The sequence below is a fragment of the Taudactylus pleione genome, unplaced genomic scaffold, assembly GCF_031769625.1.
Source record: "Taudactylus pleione unplaced genomic scaffold, aTauple2 ptg000399l, whole genome shotgun sequence".
In the NCBI taxonomy this organism is placed as follows: Eukaryota; Metazoa; Chordata; class Amphibia; order Anura; family Myobatrachidae; genus Taudactylus; species Taudactylus pleione.
The window spans coordinates 3,271,456-3,294,224 of record NW_028284801.1 but is presented as its reverse complement, the minus strand read 5'-3'; the positions used below and the strand labels follow the sequence as shown (position 1 = coordinate 3,294,224).

General features: G+C 43.2%; 1 protein-coding gene across 1 annotated transcript in view; it reads left to right on the top strand.

Moving 5' to 3' along the window:
• Window positions 1-22,769, top strand: part of PIAS4 (protein inhibitor of activated STAT 4) — a 79,954-nt gene that overhangs the window by 24,722 nt on the left and 32,463 nt on the right. The window contains exon 3 of the mRNA XM_088446465.1: window positions 7,438-7,522. Coding sequence (XP_088302591.1) covers window positions 7,438-7,522 — 85 coding nt within the window. The remainder of the gene's footprint in view (window positions 1-7,437; window positions 7,523-22,769) is intronic.

The following is a 22,769-nucleotide window of genomic DNA, read 5'->3' as shown; positions in this document are numbered from 1 at the left end:
AGTATGCAATAGGGATTTTGCATCTTTTTTCCTCCTGGTCTGGGATGGAGAAAACTTTACCCATTTTTTTTTTTTTTTTTTTAATTTGCCTGTTGCCATTTTCGCCTGTTATCTGTCGAAAATCTTGCAGTTTTTTTGGGGGGGTTGAAAAAATGGCCGTTTTTGACAACAATTTAATACGGCCCTTAGACGCATTTTCGACTTGCCGTACGGAGAGGGGATTTTTAGCACTACTGTAGCAAAGATGTGTAAGGACACATCTGTATGTGAACCTTAGAGCTGACTCAATTCCTGCAGCCACAAGCTCCATAGAGTATTGTTAAAGCTGTGTGAATGTATTGAGGTGATGCTCTCATCCAAGTAACAGAGGGACGACCTCATTGTTAAACGTGAGGCATTAGTAAAGGTTTGCCAAAATGTAATCCCCTTTAAAGCACAAAAAAGTATTAAATGTTTTTGAAAACTATATCTCTTTAGGCTGTTTTACGGCTTTAAACTCTTTGGTGAAGAAGCCATTCTTCTACAGGATGATATCAATTAGGGAGCACATATACAGAGTGCAAAATTTGGAACTTGAGAGAGATTATATAAAACAGCTATCATGCGGCAACATCATTTGTTGTACTCTACATTTTGTAGGCTTCAAACTAATCCCCAGCACACCTATGACCATGTTTTCAGTTGCTCGCTCCTGAGTCGTCAAACCAGTAAAAAATTACCGCATCATTCATCGCTTAGTGCATACACACTGGACAATTTGAACTATATATCCTTCAAAAATGTTATCACTCATAAATATCCAGTGTGTATGTGCCTTTAGCCTGAGCAAACTTGATGACCCATGCAAGTTCATATTAATTTCAGAGCCTCTGTATTTGCATGCAAGGGTGTAACTAGAACTTTGAGGGCCACATAGCAAGATCTTAAAAAGAGTTAAAAAAAATCGCATGCATTTGCCCCCACACAGCCAGTTCAGGTTATGCCGCCATTTCAGGTTATGCCACACAGTAGTGCCCCTTGTACACATTATGCCACGCAGTAGTAGTGCCCCTCATACATAATGCCACACAGTAATGCCCCTTACACATTATACCACACAGTAATGCCCTTTACAGATTATGCCACATTGTAGTAGTGCCCCATATAACACATGTTCTCCTTCATCCACTAGGGGACACTGGAGTCTCAGTACAGGCGGGTATAGGACTTTAGACACCACACCTCAGATGGCTGTGCGAAGTAATGTCCCCCCGCTGCTTTAGGCATTAAAACGGAGCAACAATTGAATTGCTCCATCGGGCACCTATTCGCATAGACGCCCAGCAGGGGTCATGCGCCACATTTCAATCGCCCCCAAAGAGGAGTATTCTCCTTGCAGGTAAGATTTCCAGCTTCCTAGCCTCCACTGTTCTCTGGGCTCACTAGCCTTCAGGCACACTGGACTTCTGATTGCAATAGTCCTACCTGGACTCTGTACACTTGGCAGTACTTCTCTTGACTGCCCAGTCCTCCTTGGACTGAATCCACAAGGCAGCCTCTAGTTGTGGCCACACTTTTTTTTTGTTTTGTTTTTTTCCCTGTGTGGGTGGAGCCCTTCAGCCCCACACAGAATCCATGACTCACTATTGCCATTTATACTAATATTGCCACAAAGAAATTATCTATTCCACATGTTCTCAAACTCAGTTCTCTCATCTCAAATGAAATAATTAATTCCACCTGTGGATCTCTTAATGTGTCAGTGAGTAATAAATACACCTTTGCTGGGTGACCTGAAAAATGTGAGCAGTTTGGGGTCCTGAGGACTGAGTTTGAGAACCACTGATCTATTCTATAGAGCAGTGGTTCCCAAACTGTGCGCCTTAGCACCCTGGGGTGCCTCAGGTTGGTGATCCAGCACCAAATAAAATTATTTATGGTCAATGTAATGTAAATATGTGGACAAACAGAAATGCAAACCTGTCCACCACCACATAACAGAACCTAAGGATGATGGGTACAATTTACTTCACTTTACTACTTTTTTTTTTTCTTTTTTCCTGAATAACAACCTTTTGGCTTAGGGGTGCTGTGAAAATAATGCTGTTACACTAGGGAGCCGTAATTCAAAAAAGTTTGGGAACCAGTGCTATAGAGTAACATAGATAAATGATAACAGTTGGGTAATGTTATACAACTCAAGGAGAGGTCAGATATTACCATCTTCAGCTAGTAGCTTACAAACCACAAAACTGAATTTTTATATATAACCTCAGAAGCTGCAACTGAATGGCATAGGGATTTAATGTGGGCTAATGATAAAAGTCCAGATATGTCCACTGTCCTCTTACCCGCAATGCGTACGCATCGTGGCAATGTAGTCGTGGTAAAATGTGCCCATGAACAAGCGCATGCAAATATTTGCACTGTGACCATAGACATTACATTGGCAGATCGTGGATGCGGCTAGTAGCTGACAGTGGGCACATCTGTACTTGAGGAATATAGCTGAAAAACAGCATAGAAATTCGTATGTAAACTCTGAATAGCACACTGGTTTATATATGTATATTTACAGAGTGTAAACTTCCACTTTATGATCACAAACCCATAAGTATTTACACTAAAATCTCACACCGATCTATACTTTGAGACTGTATCCAGCGTCCAGTCACAATTATCTAACAATGTCCAGGGATCAATAGAATATCATTGAAAAACATAATTTCCTCTAAACATTACTGATCTTTTTAAAATACAGCAAGGGATCTTAAAAGTTATATATACAGGTTGAGTCTCCCATATCCAAATATTCCGAAATACGGATTTTTTTTTTTTAGCATGGCAGAGAGTGATACCTATTGCTTTTTGGTGGTTCAGTGTACACAAACTTTGTTTAAGGACCACGATTATTAAAATATTGTATAAAATTACCTTCAGGCTTTGTGTATAAGGTGTATATGAAACATAAATAAATTTCATATATGTGCACAAACTTTGTTTGAGCCACAAAATTATTGAAAATATTGTATAACCTGCAGGCGGTGTGTATAATGCATTCTGTGTTTAGATTTGGGTCCCATTCCCTAGATATCTCATTATGGTATGCAATTATTGCAAAATACAGAATATTCTGATAACCAAAATGCTCCTGGTCCCAAACATTTTGGATATGGGAGACTCAATCTGTACACAGCAAGACACTCTTCCTCCACACACACCTTTTTAGAAGTTGAATTCACAGTTTTTGTTCTCTGAACTTTGTATGTGAACCACAAGGTAACACTGCTTTCGCTTTTGGAATGAAGTTAAGTTATCAGAATATACTTCTGTTTGAAGATACCATTGTTCTAAATGTTATAGATTTAAATTAAATAGTGGGAGGATAACAAGTATATAGTATGTATTATTAAGGAATCATTTGAAATCAACTTAATGTGTCTGAATCCTTACCCTCATTTTGAAAGGATTAAAATTCGCAATATCTTACAGTTTCAGGCCCAAATTATAGCGTGCTAGTGACGGGCAGTGGCACGATTTAGCTGCTAGATTTACAGCAGCAATAATTTTAAAAGTCAAAACCATGTTAGTTTTAAATGATGATGTGGTTTTTGTTTTTCCTTGTACTGTCATTTTGAATCAGTCCATAAGTTTGTACCGAAAACATGTTCAGGGCTTTCAAAACTGTGAAATTTCTGTGGTCTGCTCAGAATTTCAAAGTGGCAATTCGGGTGGCCACGTGTTCTGTCAGGTTATCTGGTTAGGAACACCTTTTGTGTTTTTGTTAACTCGTATAGGTGCGAAGAAGAAATTAGAACTTTTAGAAGGTTTTCATCCTGCGATGTGCACAACCGCATATCACGTCGGAACCTTGCACTTCATTGAATTAGCACTTAGTCAGGTGCATAAATATTGGGACATTGACAGAATTTTCATATTTTGGCCTCTATTCACCACCACAATGGCTTTGAAATGAAACAAACAAGATGTGCTTTAACTGCAGACTTTCAGATTTAATTTGAGGCTAATTACATCCAAATTAGGTGAACTGTGTAGGAATTACAATGGTTTCTAGATGTGCCTCCCACTTTTTAAGGGGTCAAAAGTAATGGGACAAACTAAACAATCCTAAATCTAACTTTCACTTTTTAATACTTTGTTGCAAATCCTTTGCAGGCAATTACAGCCTGAAGTCTGGAACGCATAGACATCACCAGACGCTGGGTTTCATCCCTGGTGATGCTCTGCCAGGCCTCTACTGCAAATGTCTTCAGTTCCTGCTTGTTCTTGGGACATTTTCCCTTCAGTTTTGTCTTCATCAAGTGAAATGCATGCTCAATCGGATTCAGGTCAGGGGATTGACTTGGCCATTGCATAACATTCCACTTTTTAGCCTTAAAAAACTCTTTGGTTGCTTTTGCAGTATGCTTCGGGTCATTGTCCATCTGCACTGTGAAGTGCTGTCCAATGAGTTCTGAAGCATTTGACTGACTATGAGCATATAATATTGCCTAAAACACTTCAGAATTCATTCTGCTGCTTTTGTCAGCAGTCACATAATCAATAAATACAAGGGAACCAGTTCCATTGGCAGCCATACATGCCCAGGCCATGACACTACCACCACCATGCTTCACTGATGAGGTGGTATGTTTTGGATCATGAGCAATTCCTTTCCTTCTCCATACTCTTCTCTTCCCATCACTCAAGTTGATCTTTGTCTCATCTGTCCATAGGATGATGTTCCAGAACTGTAATGGCTTTTTTAGATGTTGTTTGGCAAACTCTAATCTGGTCTTCCTGTATTTGAGGCTTACCAATGGTTTACATCTTGTGGTGAAACTCTCTATATTCATTCTTGTGAAGTCTTCTCTTGATTGTTGACTTTGACACATATACACCTACCTCCTGGAGAGTGTTCTTGATTTGGCCAACTTATGAAGGGGTTTTTCTTCACCAGGGAAATAATTTTTTTGTCATCCACCACAGTTGTTTTCCGTGGTCTTCTGGGTCTTTTGGTGTTGCTGAGCTCTCCCGTGCGTTCTTTCTTTTTAAGGATGTTCCAAACAGTTGATTTGGCCACACCTAATGTTTTTGCTATCTCTGTGATGGGTTTGTTTTGATTTTTCAGCCTAATGAAGGCTTGCTTCACTGATAGTGACAGCTCTTTGGATCTCATATTGAGAGTTGACAGCAACTGATTCCAAATGCAAATGTCACACCTAGAATCAACTCCAGAGCTTTTACCTGCTTAATTGATAATGAAATAATGAGGGAATAGCCCACACCTGTCCATGAAATAGCTTTTGAGTTGATAGTCCCATTACTTTTGGCCCCTTAAAAAGTGGGAGGCACATATAGAAACCGTTGTAATTCCTACACCGTTCCCCTGATTTGGATGTAATTGCCCTCAAATTAAATCTGAAAGTCTGCAGTTAAAGCACATCTTGTTTGTTTCATTTCAAAGCAATTGTGGTGGTGAATAGAGGCCAAAATATGAAAATTCTGTCAATGTCCCAATATTTATGCACCTGACTGTATGTGTTTAAGAAGTACCTGCTGGAATTTCTGTTTGGATGGGCATTTAATGCATTCCATTGTCCTTACTATACAGAGACTGAACACTCTTTTATAACTGCAGGGTCTGTGTGCTAGTACCCTGAAGAGAAAAATACAATAGATTACCATTTTCAATATCAATGTATTAAAAGGTTATATTCCATCGCAGTTGTTCAAATATTTATTTGTATTTACACCTATGAAATTATAAAATGCTGAAGTAGGTTTGCTGCAGTTAACTGTAAATATAGGCTTTTGAAGATCTCAAAGCAGTTTTGGCTGTTTGCCGTTATACACACATCGATATATTGATTTAGTTTAAAAATATCTGGCTAAAGTTTAATAAGGACCAATTTATTAATAAACGTGTAAAAGTCATTTCTTAACGTGAACAGCATTATGTAAGGAGTACTCAGTATTGAGTCAACAGTGTTCACTGGTATGGGACCACATTGTTGACTGGACAAGGGCTGGTTACCAAAACGGTTTGATCTATTTAAACTATGGATGCCTACCACAATGTGAGGTACTTTATCAGGAAACCTTTATAAACGGAAAACCGGAACAGTTGATGCTAGTTGTACTACATGGATATGATCATAAAATGCTATGTTCACTCAATGTGAGGAGCACTATTAAACTACTTTCATAAGAAGAGGGTTCCACGGACTGTGCGAGAAAAGACAAGCCGTGTATCGTATTAAGCATGGTTCCCCAAATTCTGGGTTTTTGATCCCATATCAGTATTTATAAATTGCATTCCCTGCTGTACAAAAAATTTAATTTTCAAACTTTTGTGAAGGCTTAAAGCGGACTATACAAATCACAAGGGTGGGGTTTTCGAAACTCTTAAGTACCTAAATTCACAGTACTTCCTGCAGAACTAAATGGACGCATGCTTTACTTGGCTACTAGAAATTTTGGCTTCAAGATTTCATTCACAGCCTTTTTTTTTTCCACACCAGATACAGTGGTGGGAATTCAGTTCTCACAGTGGGGATGTAGCTTACTGGGTTTAGTGCCCAGAGCGATCTATTGCTCACACTGTAAAACTGCAACTGACCGATTTCAGCTCGCACTCTCCTGAGGGTGCGAGCAGAAATCTGCTTTAACTAGTGCATTGTGGCCAGTCGCAGTGTTACTGTGTACGGTAACTGCATTGCATCCGACATGTAATCCGGGTGATGCAGTGTACCGCCCTGGGCACTAGCTGTGGTAAGGTGCACCTCCCGGGTTAAGTGCCGGACGTGTTCCAATCAATTGAATAGCTCTGGGCACTTAATCCGAGAGCTACGACCCCGTGTTGAGAATTGACTCCCCCTCCCTAGTGACTGTCAATGTCTCTTTTGAGAAAGCTTAGGAGCCGGAATTTGTTGGCCTGACTTTATTATTATTATTATTTTTTTGTATGTTTATATTCTAAACACTACAGCTTTTAATTAAAATGTTTTATATATAGCTAGAAGGGAGCTTAAGGCCAGGTATAATATGCCTAGAAAGAACAATAGGACTGTGCTCTGTACTAAATATTAATTCACACTCCTGTTAAAAAATAAAGGCAGGTGATAACCATAATCCAAGGATATGTTAGTTTTATAAATGTATTTATAAAATAAATGTTTATTAACCTTTTATATGGTGCCAGAACTGCTCCGCAGCACCTTACAAAGTACAGAAATCATATGAACAAAATAAGAATACAAGTCCTGCAAGTGACTTAAGACCTGTAGATTTAATGACCTTAAGTAGGGTTTCTGAACCTGTTTTCGGGGTCTTCCGATTATTAGATCTGTAATGCATTCAATTCAGAGTTGTGAGGGTCCCCTAACCATGGTGCCATTGACACCTGTGGCTCAAACTTCACTTTACTGACACTTATCAATTCTTTCTCTCCTTTAGTTGCACAGAACAGTGAAAAACTCCAAGACAGTCCTTGTGTGTTTGTGCTGTCACCAAGACAAGTGGACCTGATAAAGAATTCAAGGTACTCTTCTGTATCCTCGCTGTCACAACTGAAGCACACAGCTGCACCAGTAGTGCTATGTGATGGGTTGCATGTGAACACTCAACCTCCTTAGTTGGATATGCCACTGGCTGTTTCTTTATATTAATATTTGTATGGGTGAGCAAGTTTACACTAATCTTATAAGATTACTGACTACTAAAGGGAAGTTTTGTAACTGTCCTAAAGATATAAAATATCTATACCTCAACTGTTAAGATGCTTTGTAAAGTATAAGTGTTTTGCTACAATCTGACTGTAATATTCAGCTATCAGATCACTGTGAAAAGATAGTTTGACATGTCTCTTCCCTGTTCACTCAATGACTTAATATGTAGCTGAGACTTCTAGTCGTTTTTTTTTTTAGCATATTATCTACCACAAGGGTTCTCCAGCACCTTACATAGTACATAATCAGAAACGGTTCAAAAATAACATAAACGTGCAAAAGTCTTAGCAGGTGTATTTGCTAAGGTGCTGGTTTTTAGAATTGGAGATGTTGCCCATAGCAACCAATAAGATTCTACTTAAGTTATATAGCATTCTAAAAGATAATGGCTAGAATCCGGTTGCTTAAGGCAACATCTCCACTTATAAAAACCGGCACTTTAGTAAATATACCCCTTACAGTACAAGATAATGCAGAACATACAATATATACGCTATATAAACATTGCTTTATATGTAGTCATAATATAGTGTTCCTGCTAGAATGCAGGTAGGGAATACTCTGCGTTGCATCGAAGGCGCACTCCGGAAAAGGGAGCGTGGTTGACCTGGGAGGGGGCATGTCCTCGTGACATGCCACAGTTCATCACACTTGAGGGCGTACCCAGCACTTACCAAGCTCTTAACTTGCAGTGAATAGATGCTGTGCCTACAGCGTCTATTCAAACGGCGGTATTCGGTCACCCCAACTCTACACACTGCGGCCTGCGGGTGAGGAAGGCTCAGGGCAGGCTGTTTTAGCGGGGCGCCACTAAAAGGGCAAGGCACATTTTGCCCTATTAAAATCGGACAGGACACTGCGTCCCGCTAAGACAGCCAAGCAGGAACACACACTCACAAAATTAACCCGCAGGAAATAATGGTATAAGTGATGGAAGGAAAAGCAAATGATAAAATAGGGTCCTTCTCATGAGAGTTTACAAACTGTATGGGAGGGACAGACAGACGGTAGTAATGCAGAGGGTAGAGAACGTTTTCGCACAGCATAGAACAGTGGGTTAGGGTGATTGGCTTGACTCAGTGGTTCCCAAACTAGGTGCCGTGGCACCCTGGGGTGCCTCAGGGCACTGGCAGGGGTGCCTCGGGTTGGTGGTCCAGTACCAAATAAAATTATGTTTAGTCAGTGTTATGGGCAGAACCAGGGCTAATGACTGCCAATCAAAAAATGTGGACAAAAGTAAGCGCAGTTCTGTCAACCACCACATAACTGAACCCAAGAGTGACATATAAGCACAGCGGAGGTAAGTAGCCCTAACCCTCATCTCTCCTCCCCCTAACCCTCCCTTAGGGGTGCATAACCCTAACCTCTCCCCCCTAGTGCCTAAACCGAACCTCCACTCCCTAACCCTTCGGGGGGGCGCCTAACCCTAGCCTCCCCCCTAGTGCCTAACACCCCCCCCCCTTCTCCTAGCCTAAACCTAGCCTTCCCCGAGGGGGGGGCCTAACCCTAAGTCCCCCTAAATAAACCCAAACCCCCCCCATCCCCGGGCTAAGTGAATACATACCCCATCTGCGACGATCGGGATTATGGCAGGTGTTGGTATCTCGAATAACTACATCCCTTTGAGAGACAGTTGCAAGCTTTGAAGAGAGGTGGTGAACCTGATGGAGGGAGGTCCATTGGTGGAGAGAAGCACGGGCTCTTAAAATCACTTCTGTATTGTGCGCTCATGTATATTAAGCAATCAGTATCTATGCTTATCTGCTCTTGTTAGTAACACAAGACAGTTAAAGCATAATGCTGGCCATACACTAGCGGGATTTCGTGCTGATTGCCCGATTTTAGACGCGTCGTATGATGAATTGTCAATCTTGAAGTATTTAGTTAGGATACGATCCAATGAGCGGTCCCGCCGCTCTTCTATCGTATGAGCAGATGTGCAGCCCATATTAACTATCGTAATCATATGCAGAACGTGTGTGAAAAAAGCACCAAATTGCCAGGGAGCTGCCGGGGAGTTCAAGGAAAAACGGACGATGAATCGCATCGTACTAGTGTATGGCCAGCATTACTGTGTCACAAGCATTGGTATCTGTTATGCCAGCATTACTGTGCAGCTCCTCAGTGCTGTTCTAAAGAGACTGCAACTAAAGTACATGTTTTAGATGTATAATGGGCTTATTTAGCCTATCATGGTGCACATTTTTGTTTGTGTGTAGTTTAAAATAATAAAAAAATGCTTTGATTTGAGACACGTGCTTCTATACATCAATATAATATCACATGAGGTGGTTGCAAAGGTTTGCATCTTGTTAGAGGAGTGTGCTGATCATTGAGTGGGCCCTTTGAAAAAGGCCAGATAGGCACTCTCCTGCCCACAAAAGGCATGACCGGTAATAGAATAAAGCCCTACATTGTTGGAATGCCTATGGAAATTGTGCACATAATCTTAAAGGGAATAAGATAAAGGGCCTGATTCTGAAGCAGCTGCATTTCTTGTTGTGCCTTATGCTAATGCTGTAGATGATTTTCCCAAGACTGAGACCCACTTGCTGCATCTTGAGCCAGTGCATTTTCATCATTGGTGCACCATCAAAATTTGCACCAGCACTATGGCAGGTGCAGTTTCTCCATGTGCGTGTGGACGACTGAACGATTTAGCGTCTTTGGCCCTCTTAAAAAAAAAAAAAAAAAAAAAAAAAACGGACCATGTGTCTGATTCTGTACTACATGCGAGTGGTGATAATCCGGGCACATGCGCAGATTTACAACTACAGCCATATTCGTGCATCATTGCCACTTCGTCCACCTCTGAAACAGGCCCAAAATGTGGTTATAGTCTATAGCTTTCATCATAAAGTTAGTTTAAAGATGCATACAATAAAGCCATAACAGGGAAATTACAAATGGTCAAAGAGGGGAGAAGAATTCAAAACCATGGTTTTCGAGAAGTAAGTGCTCTATACAATTTTAGATTTTTCCCTCAGTCTGATGTCTTCTAAAACTTACTTTAGTATTCTGGTCCATGGAATTCATCTAATGATGGTCATGAACTTGTGCAGTGATAGTTTTGTCCACAGTTTGTTTTAAATCAATTTTAATGTGATGTTAGAGTATATGTATTAATTTAATCTAAGTTCCAATGACCGTAAATCTAGTAAGTAGTAGAACTTGTCAAAGAAGCAAACTAGATGGATGCTGATGAATATTTTTGATGGTCTGGAGGGATGATTTCGAATATCTTTAAACATATCTTGGCTGCTTCCTGCCAATAAATAGTCACAACCAGACAAATTCATCATTTATAGTAAAATATACTCTACCATACACCCACTTATGGAAGGATCTGAAGAGACCTGGTTAGATAGCAGTGATTAAATAATTTAATGCTGGGCACACAGTGGCAGATATATTGACCGATCAATTGTTCGGCCAATATATCTTGTGTTCGTCGGCCAGTGTGTACCAGTGATATGTCTGTGAACAACAACGTCCAGACATATTGTGTCGGCTGTGCAGCACAGCCAATGTCCAATATATCTGCAGATACTGTATACTGGAGCATCATCATGCTGTGTTTGGGTGATCAGCCGACTGTCTCTACACTTGCAGCAGATACCGCAGGGGAGGAGGGTGCGACACGCCCCCTGGCCAGCAGGACCTGCGGCCAGAAGACAGATGATGGTTGTTCAGTGTGTATGAACAACGATCATCTGCAGATATATCTGCAAATCAGTCAATCTTTATCTATAAGGTGTGTACCCAGCTTTATGGTAGTTTCTTTGTGAATTGTGGAAGACAAATTCTTAATCTGCCTTCTGAATTGCAACTTAGTATATCTGTCAGTTCTGTTTATAAATGATTGTATCATACTAGTTTCATGTGGTACAAATACAGCTGAATAGGGTATAGATATGTGACAAAGTACACTGTGAGTAATACCCCTTTCACATCGCAAAAATAACCCGGGATATTGCTGGGTCGAGGTGCAGTGTGAACGCGCCACCAACCAAATTCCTGGGTCGAGCAACCTGGCATTTTAACCATGCAATCGAGCAGGGTTGAACACAGGAACAAGCCGGGTTGAAGTGCAGTGTGAACAGGCCCTACCCAGGTTATCCAACCCGGGACTCGGCAAACACCACCTATTGGGTGTTCCTGGTTCTAACTTGATCATGTCAGCAGCCAGACACACAGGCAGCACACTGCAGACAACAGCAGAGGCAGCATTCTGGCAGTTTGGAAGGGGTTAATACCACTACTGTCATTACAGTGATGGCTAATTGGAGTGATGAAAAAGTGAATTGTACACTATGCTGCTAGAAGCTGCATCATATTCTTACTGGCTGAATCAAATAACCGTAAAGCACAAACATCATGAACTCAGGGCTACACCATGGTAATCCATCAGCCATGATTCCCGCAAAGCTGTGAGCAGTCCCCACCCCTCCCTTGTTCCCTTTTGTGAGTCTGAAAAAGTCAATTTAATGACATCCATAGGGTTTTACATGGCTGACCCGGGTTCAGTGTGAACAAGGCCAACCTGGGAATAACCCTGGTTGAAGGTGCAGTGTGAAAGGGGTCTGACCTGGGTTGCACCCGTGTTTAAAATACAGAGTCAGAGCTGGGTTTGCGATGTGAAAGGGGTATTAGTTACCTTGTCATTGTTTTGGTCCACTCTGAAATGTGTAATCTGTAAGTAGGCAAAGTCTTAGAATTTGGGAAAAGTGGTTTTCCACAAAATACCGAAATAGATATTATAAGGGAAGGCGGTCATAACCCTGCTCAGAATCCCGGGGCCGGCGTCCCGATGGTAAGTAGTGGGGTTAGGGTTAAGCACTAAGGGCAGAGGTTTAGGGTGCGGGGAGGGGGAGGTTAGGTTTAGGCACCCTAGGAGGGAGGGTTAGTAGTAGGGAGAGGGTTAGGATACCAACCAACAGGTGTCAGTGTTCTGACCCTGTCGAAATGCCTGCGTCTGGATTCTGACCACCAGCAACCAGTACCCAACCCATTAGAATTCTCAGTCCTAGACATTTTTAAACACCATGCTGTTTGACTCCAGTCATAATTCACAGTGGGATTGTTCTAATTCTGCCAAAGTAAAAAATATGTGAAGTTGTTTACATGTGTTTGATTTATAAACTGACTCTGTATGGAACAAAGAGAAGGTGAGGCAAGGTCATTTCGATGGAAGTAGTTGTCTTTTGCAGTCAGTCTTTAAATGTAGATTAACACCCAAATATTATATTTAGCGTTCTCGCTAGGCTGTTTTAGCGGGGTGCGGCGCTCTGTCTTCCTTCTGGAAGGCAAAAAGCATCCTGCCCTCACAGCCTGCGGGTGCCGTCTTCAACCGCGGGTCGCAGTGTCCCACGGGTGGGGAAATGTGCCGTCACCGCCGGAGAATAGACGCCGGGCGCATGCGCCCTCCATCTATTCTTCCTGTCTGCAGCACTTGGGGGCTGCCTGGCATGTCTGTAAGTACCCGGCACGCTCCCAACAGCGACGAAAAGGGAACGTCTTATAGACACTCCCCTTTTTCAATGGCCACGTCACCTTTTCAGGCACGCCCATGGAAGTGCCCTCTCTAGCTCCGGCGCCCTGCCTGCCGCCGGAGCTAGAGCGAACACTATTATTGTAGTAGTATGTGAATGTAATTGATGCCTGTCTGGTGCCACGAGCAGCAATACATAAAGAGTAAACTGTAACTGAGAAAGCAGACATCCTTGTTGAGTCCCTTGAATCTTAAAACCGTATTACAAAGATCTATTGCGGCTATGTTGACCAAAGGAGAGGACTGTGACTGAATTGTTTGAATAAATTGCAAGGAAAAATTATTCATGTAGATCTTTTGAGTGTCAAATGACAATATAATAGAAATTTGATTAGCGCACTGCATAATCAATTCAATGCAATAATGAGATGAACATTTATGTTGTGCTCATTTATCCGGGGTAAATCAAATTTGGTCATCAAGGCAAACATGGCAAAATATAAGGTTAGCCGATTTGATAATACTTTGACACAGAACTCTAAATCCTTGATTAAAAAAAATTGCTTTATACTGTAACTTGCAATTTAGAGAGTTTCTCCTCTTTTTGAGTTGGCGCATACATCCCATGAGGATATTTTATGTCGTAATAGATCACTTCAAATAAGATTTAAAAAGCTATTGTAGGTTTTGTAATATGAGAGATTGGAACCTATGGTAGAAAGTTTGATTAAACTAGACCAAGCAACTTTTTAGTTATCAATGCCTTGATTAGATCAATAATTCTATAAGGAGTCTTAAATCATCTTACATAGGTAGGTTTTCCTCTAAAGCTGGGATTCGCTCCATGGCCAAAATCATCCTGTGTCCCCCCGGCAGGGGTGTGTTTACTGTTAACAATTTTTCAGTTGTAATCGCTGTCTCCGTGGTATCAAGTGTTCTTTCAGAGGGTCGACGTTTGTAAGATAATCAAAGATAAAGATTCTGGGCGGAGCGAAACGCGTCAGTCTACCTGGTTAATTTACAATTATCTTACCAACGTCAACTCTGAAAGAAAAATTGGCTTTTTTACCCCAATTGACTATCTCCTTGGTGTGCAGAGGTACATTATAAAGCTAACATCTAGCCCGGATTCCTATGGTGCCGCTGAATCAGGATCCACCTCACAGGCATGCTGCGGTATAAGTCGGGGAGATCTCCTGCTTCATTATTGGGAGAGACTGTGAGTATCCATTTGGTTGGGATACTTATAAGAAGCACAGCCAGCGGAGTGTTTTTATTCTAAAAAAAATCCCTGCTAAATATTTGGAGATAACACATCGCTGCACAGCAGGTGCTACTTAAGCACACAAACACTTTATGAACTGATTTATCACAGAGACGTTGATATTCTTGCCAATTAAATTTTTCAACAGCTAAATATCCTAAAGGAATAAACACAGCAAGGATTGCTACAATGCTTGTGGAATTTTTCCATTCCAGGATCTAGTATATCAAGTGATTTTTACCTATATTTTTTAATATTTGTGTCGACACATTAATAGCTTTGACCACATAGGTGTTGTCAATTATACTGTTCTATATTGTTAATTTCATTGTTAATTTTATATATGTCAGTGTTTTATTAATTTGTCTGATATAAAGTATCTTTATTATAGTCATTTATTTTCTGCCATTACAAGGATTGATAAGCGCAACCAAATTTCTGTTTTTTAGTGTTTTTTTTTTTTTCTCGTTTTATATGACCATAGTGAGTCTACACAACTCACTAGTTGGCTGCTGCTTCTAGTAATATAATTTGAATTGATTAGCGCCTAAATACAGGTTAGTTACTTTTAATAAACGATAACTACCAACTACAAACGGGAGCGCGCATTTGTCTTTATCGTTCATCGTTTTGGGGCTGAAACTGTGGGATTTTTTTTTTTCAACGGCAGAACGATAGTTATCGTTCTGTCGTCCAAAAAATCGTCCCGTGTGTACGCACCCTAAGAACCAGAAAGAGGTGGGATATCACATGACAAGTGTTTGTGTCTGAACACCTCTCACTCTCCAGTAAACCCATCTTTGAAAACTATGTACTGAAAGGTGATCCAATTAGATAATCAAAATAGTCAATTTGGGAATATGACTGAGAATATGAGAGGTTGCTATTACAGTAGGTGTTGGCCAAGGACAATGTCTTAAAATGGAAAAGCAAGGATTTAGCAACACCTGAACATATTTGAGGTATGGAGGTGCAAGGCAGAACACTTTAAATCTGACTCTGCAATTGATAGGTGTATTAGTCCTCTCAATAATATCCTCCATTCCTAATGATTGTATAGAACCTGGAAAATGTACTCCTGAGAGTTGCAGTATTCAGAGCGTATATATAAAGCAAATTAAAATTTTACTCTATATAAGTTAGCGTTCCCACTAGGCTGTTTTAGCGGGGTGTCTGGCCCTGCCCGATTTCAAAAGGACAGAATGCACCTTGACCTTTTGGCCGTGCCCCTCTAAAACAACTTGCCGGGTGCTGTCCCCACCCGTGGGCCGAAATGCGGTGCAGTGATCACCACAGGAGAATAGATTCCATGTGAATGCACACCTCATCTATTCATAGAGAGGAGAGTGTGTGGGGGCAGCCTAGCATGTCTGTAAGTGCTGGGCATGCCTCCCAAGAGTGACTAAAAGGGCCACGCCTCCTTTCTGGGCGTGCGCGCTAAGATGCCATTTCTATGATCTGGCGCGCAGGACCTAGAGGGAACAATAAGTTAATTTACTGATTGCTGTTAGGAAGGCCTTAGCACAGTGTTTTCCAAACGTATGGGCTCTCTGAGGCAGTGGTAGCCTCAAGAACACAGACATCCTACATATCTCAGCAAAACCGCATGCTGTGATATTTAGGATGTCTCTGTCCTTGAGGCCAACACTGCCTCACAGAGCCCCCAGAAGACATACTGCCCAGACTACTGTGGGCTCTGAAAGGCAGAGATTTCCAGAGGGACACAGACACCTCCCACAAGCTGTGACACTGCAAAACTCATATGCAGCTCTTGCAGGGCTGGAAGGTACAGCTAGTAATATAGGCAATACAGAACAGGAAGATATGGGGGTCTTCCACTGACTATATAGAAATAGGAACAGGAAAATTACACCTTTAAAAAGGACTAGACTTCTCTTGGGAGATTACATTGAGTAGTACACCTGGGAAACACTTCTGAAGTAGAGACAAGTAAGGTGTTTACCTAGAGCCACAGCTTCAAGGGATAAAGAGCGTATGCTAAGAATTGTGACGGTAGCAAAAAAAGATGGAGAGGTGGATGTCATTTTCCACCTAGGGACAAATGATGTGACCAATGCAGAAGTCATGGCAGTAAAAGATGAATTCAGGAAGTTAGGGACTGCTCTAAAGCAGGTGGTAACCACTGTAACTTTTCCAGAAGTATTGCCAGTACACAGAGGGGGAGATGGAAATCATTGCATCAGAAACTTCAATGTTTGGTTACAGAAGTGGTGTTATGAGGAGGGATTTGGATTGACAGTCCATAGCCATGCTATCTGGCAAGATAGAAGCTTGTACAAATATGATGGACTGCACCCATCTTCAATGGCTGCTTCAGGCGGGGGCATAGGCTGTAATCAGTCCCTGCTCGCCGCTAAGGGCTGCACAGGGACGGAGGGGGCATGCATTGCGGGGCTGAACACTCCAGACTCTGCTGAGTCTGTCCTGCACAATGAGCTCCTTTGTTAGATGGGGGCAGCCATTTTAGACTGCAGACAGACTTGATAAGGACGGGGGGCGGAGCTACCCAGCGTGGTCTCTCACACTGCTCAGACACAGAGCTGTTACAAACAGCGTGCCTGCCATATTTTGCAAAACAGAGTGCAGCTGCATGGCTACACAACCATTAGCCCTACATCCCTGGTACAGAAGGCTGTGAGAAAGTGCAGGGTCTAATCTGTGGGAGGGGAGTGGGGTGTATCTCCTCCTCTGTGTCCCAGACCAGCCTTATGTTTTCAGTGTGTCCTTCTGAGTGACTGTGTATCAATGTCAAGCAGAACAAAGGCTTCTCAAAAGTTGTTTGTCTGTTCTAAGTGTAACACGTATGCCGCTGGGTCCACGTTATGTGACGCTTGTATAACAATGGAGCCATCTATGGCTGTTACTAACTCAACTCCTACCATGTCAGCGGCCCATGGAGGTAAAACGGACTTAACGTCACAGTTAGCTGAGGCACGCAGGTCTCAAAATTGGTATCAGTACACGCATATCTGCATCTACTATTTCCTCCCTGGGCGGCTGGGTTAAACAGATCTCTAGACACCGTGGTACAGGTTATGGGTACAACGGTGTCTGTACCCTCCAATTCACACCATTAACGGGAGTTAGAGTCCGCCTCTCCCGGGGTGGAATCTCTAATTTTGGCAGTCAGTTATATCCTCAATTTACCTAAGGATATAATTCCTGCGTCCCAGAGTATGAATTAGTTCATGTACCCGGCTGTTTTTCCGTTGTCACAGCAGCTTTCTGTGACCTAGAAACAGCCGAATAAGCGGTTCAAAATTCCACTTCTGTTTCCGGCTAGAGATCATTTTCCATCGTCCATGTTGGAAAAGTGGGAAACGTCTCTTCATGTAGATGCGTCAATATCCCGTCTCTAAGAAAACAGCACTTCTAGTACAGGAACTACTGTACTAAAAGACTATACTGCAGTGGAAGCTCAACATAGACTTACCCTTGTTACCGCCAGGGTTAACAGGTCTGTGGTTTGCCGGGCTAACCAGTTGATACAGGTTTGTACCCAAGTCCTTCCAGAGCAGAATTACGTCTGCTAGTACACATACGTGAGTCTGCAGTTTACCTGGGAGAAGCCTCTAGGGACAGCCCGCAGAGCCCTCTGGTTGCGCGCTTGGCAAGCAGATGCAGAATCCAAGCGTGCAGTGGAGTGTTCACCATTCATTGATGACTGACTTTTTGCCCCGGAAATTGGACACGGGGGGGGGGGGGGGGGGTGTAGTAAGTTTTCTTTCCTCCCGTCTACTGCTCCAGCTCCCAGAAGATCTTACACTGGACCTTCATTTCATTCGTGCGCCACATTCCTCTTGTGGTAGAGCCAGAGGTGCTCCCACGCAAGCAAGAAGCGGCAGAGGTAGAGGTCGACCACACACTGTTGCTTGTCGACAGGAGCCTAAACCAGCCGAGAAACAGGTGGCATGACTGTCTTCCGTCCCACCTGGGGTCCCCTGCGGTAGGAGCCCGCTTGCTGAAATTTCAACAAGTTCGGAACCAGACCTCTTTAGAACCATGGAGACTAATTTCCCTGGAGTACCAAATAGACTTCGAGGTCCCCCCTCCACCTCAGTTCTTCACTATGAGTCTGCCAGTACCTGCAGACAAGAGGGTTCTACAGGAGGCAATCCAGTCTCTAATAGTATCATATGTGTTAGGTCTGGAGCATCAACAAGGTATGGGATTTTACTCAAACCTGTTTGTAGTGCCCAACCGGATGGTTCGGCCAGGCACATCTTAAACCTCAAGTCCTTGATTCTGTATATGAAGATGTATTGTTTCAAAAATGGAGACTCTGCAGTTAGTCATAGCGAGCTTGGAACCAGGGGGGTTCCTACTATCCTGGATATAAAGGATGCCTATCTCCATGTTCCCATTTGGGAACCACACCAGGCCTTTCTGCGCTTCGCCATATTGAAAGATCATTATCAGTTTTGGGCATTGCCGTTCGGGTTATCCTCGGCTCCCTGCATCTTCACCAGACTCATGTCAGTCATGATCGACCTCCTTCGGTCATCAGGAGTGAACATAACCCCTTATTTGGATGACCTGTTACTCAAGGCTCCATCGGTATCTCTTCTCTTACATCATGCCTTACTGACATATCACACTCTAATCCAAAACGGTTGGATAATCAACTTCAAGAAGCCGAATCTCAATACGTTCCAGAAACTTCTGTTTCTGGGCATGATATTGGATACAGAATCACAGAGGATTTTTATTCCAACACACAAGGCCAGGGATATCCGGTTAATAGTTCAGCTGGTCCTCAGACCAAAGAAGGTATCAATGCTTCTTTGTCTGCGTCTCTTGGGGATGAAGGTAGCTGCTTTCGAGTCACTACAGTTTGGCTGGTTCCACTCCAGGGTGTTTCAGCTGGACCTGCTAGCACAGGGGTCAGGGACCCATCTGCTTCTACATCGACAGATCCGTCTGAGCCCGATTGCCAGAGTGGCCCTTCTTTGGTGGACACAATCTGTTAGCGGGCAGAAGATTCGGAGTGTGGGACTGGATCATCATAACGGATGCCAGCCTTCGAGGATGGGGAGCAGTAGTCCTCGATTATCATTTTCAGGGTCGATGGTCCCTTCTAAAACAGAAGTGGCCCATAAAGGTGTTGGTCCTCAGAGCGATTTACAATGCTCTGATAAAGGCAACAGAGTTTCTAAAGGCTCGTCCGGTAAGAGTTCAGTCCGACAACGCAACGGCCTTCGCTTACATCAATCGCCAAGGAGGGACTCTGAGTCGCATGGCTATGCGAGAAGTAACTCTGATCCTCCGGTGGGCCGAGAACCAATAATCCTGTCGGCGTTATTCATCCCTGGTGTGGACAACTGGGAAGCAGCTTACCTAAATCGACAGGATATTCATCCCGGGGAATGGAAGCTTCATCCAGACGTGTTCAACACGCTGATACGTTGATGGGGATGTCCTCAGGTGGACCTCATGGCGTCACGATTGAATCGTCAGCTCCCAGTATACGTGTCATGAACTCAAGATCCGCAGGCGGAAGCAGTGGATGCTCTGACAAGTCCGTGGGTCTACGACTTAGATTACCTTTTTTCCTCCGATTCCGCTTCCTCGTCTTCTAAAAAGGATGAAACAAGAGTCAGCCTCTAATTCTCGTGGCTCTGAACTGGCCTCGGAGAAGTTGGTTCTCGGACCTTCGGTTCGTATTGTCAGATGTCCGTGGCCCCTTTCCCTGCGCCCGGAGCTTGTACAGCAGGGCCCTTTCATACACCTAAACTTAGTGCATCTGCGTTTAACGGGGTGGCTCTTGAAACAGATATCCTAAAACGCAATGGAATCCCAGACACTGTTATTCCCACCATGCTACGCACCAGGAAGCCAATTTCGGCTGTGAATTATCATCGCATCTGGCGTGTTTATATCTCATGGTGTTCGTCGGGGTCTTCCGTCTAGGACTTTTCGTTTGTCCCGGTTTCGGTTTTTCCTTCAGACTGTTCTGGATTCTGGCCTTCGTCAGGGAACCTTAAAGGTGCAGGTTTTCTGCCCTTTCCATTTTCTTTCAAAGGAATTGGCCCTCATTCCTGAGGTGCAGACGTTTCTTCAAGGGGTCTTGCGCGTGCAGCCTCCTTTTGTACCTCCAATAGCTCCCTGGGACCTAAACTTAGTGCTTCTGTTTCTTCAGTCGCCCATGTTTGAACCTTTTGGAGGAGGTTGATCTTAAGTACCTGTCTGGGAAGTCTGTCCTCCTCCTGGCTCTCGCTTCGGCTCGTAGAGTTTCGGAATTGGGTGCTCTGTCCTACAAGCCACCTTACCTTGTGTTTCATGCTGATAGGGCGGAACTCCATACGGTAGCCGCTTTCCTTTACAAAGTTGAGTCTGCTTTCCATATCAATCAGCCTATTGTGGTACCATCGTTGGTGGAGGACTCTGACACAATCTTCTAGGTTCTTCTACCTTGCATGTGGTTAGGGCTCTCCACATCTATATTGCCAGAACAGCGTCCATCCGTAAGTCTGGGTTGCCTTTTGTCCTCAATGATGCTGTTCGGAGGGGATGGCCAGCGTCTAAGCAGACTTGGTAGAAAAAGGAGGATTTAACCCCCTATTGTACCTCAGCACACTGAATAATACCTGCAACAATATATGAAGTCTATATGGTCATAGAAATTCAGAGATATTAGTTGCATGCATTTGCAAATACATGGGAGGCTGCTGGGCCACGTCACGGCTTCTCTGTTACCAGCAGTCCCTAACACTAAGGGGTTCACGTCGGGGCGCAGTGCACCCCAAAAAACGTCCAACCCAGAACCCCCCCAGGGCATCACACGAAAATGGAAAAAGAGTGACAGTGCAGTGTAAAGTATAGCTGTGTGTGAGTAATCATTAAGTGTGGAATGAGAGGTTAAAATATATGTGAAAAAATACATGAATAATAAACAAACATAAAAGGTGATGTGAAAAGCAACTATGTGTATTAAGTGGTGATGCCCTGAGGAGGCCCAGCCAGACCAGTCCCGGGGGCCCTATGCCCAAACACTCACCCCAAATGTAAAATATACCAATTATAAGGCCTCATGATAAAGGCACATATATAATTTTGGCAAATGTAAGGCCTCATGATAAAGGCACATACATAAATGCATCCAAATTGAGAGCCAGCTTACCTGGGAGTCACCCCTGGGAACTCCAACTAGCACTACTAGAACCAGCATGCCCTACTAATGCTGGCTCCTTCATGCAACTCATAACAAACAAACAAAAATGGCAGCTGCTCAATCAATCTAGCAGTACTAATCAGGTGCATGAAAGGGAGGGGTCACACTAAGTAGAAAAAGAAGGAGGATTTAAATCCTCCTTCTTTTTCTACTTAGTGTGACCCCTCCCTTTCATGCACCTGATTAGTACTGCTAGATTGATTGAGCAGCTGCCATTTTTGTTTGTTTCTAAGCAGACTTGGGCAGGTTGGATCTGGCTGCCTATTCATCAGGCTTATGTTAGTGCCGACTGTCGGCCTCTTTCGTCCATTTCGGCTCATTCCACACGTTCTGTGGGTGCGTCATGGGCGGCCGGTAGAGGAGCATCCACGTCACAATTGTGCCGTGTGGCCACTTGGTCTTCAGTTCACACGCTTGACAGATTTTACAAATTTGATACGTTTGCTACTTTGGCCGCCTTGTTCTGCAGGCGCCGCAGAGCGCTCCCGCCCGTGGGGAAAACTTTCAGACGTCCCCAGCGTAAGCACCTCCAGTGTCCTAGTGGATGAAAGAAAATGGGATTTTGGTACCTACCGGTAAATCCTTTTCTCTGATTCCACAGGGGACACTGGACGCCCACCTCAGCGCTCTTAGCCTGCTTGTTCCGTATGTTGTATGATTCAGTTATTGTGTGTTCTTCTCTCCTTTTTACTCCGCTTGTTCTCCATCTCCTCTCTGTCTTCATTTTCTAAACTGAGGGCTGATGGGGCATAGAGGGGGAGGAGCTGCACACTTCTAAATTTAAAGTGCCGGCTCCAGCTATCCACGCCTCTATACCCCAGCGTAAGCACCTCCAGTGTCCCCTGTGGAATCGGAGAAAAGGATTTACCGGTAGGTACCAAAATCCCATTTTTGCTTGGATGACAGCTTTGCACACTCTTGGCATTCTCTCAATCAGCTTCATGAGGTAGTCTCCTGGAATGGTTTTGAATTAACAGGTGTGCCTTGCCAAGAGTCAATCTGTGGAATTATGTGCTTTCTTAATGTGTTTGAGACCATCAGTTGTGTTCTGCAGAGGTAGGGTTAGTACACAGTGGACACCACTACTTGACTACTATTGTAATCCATATTATG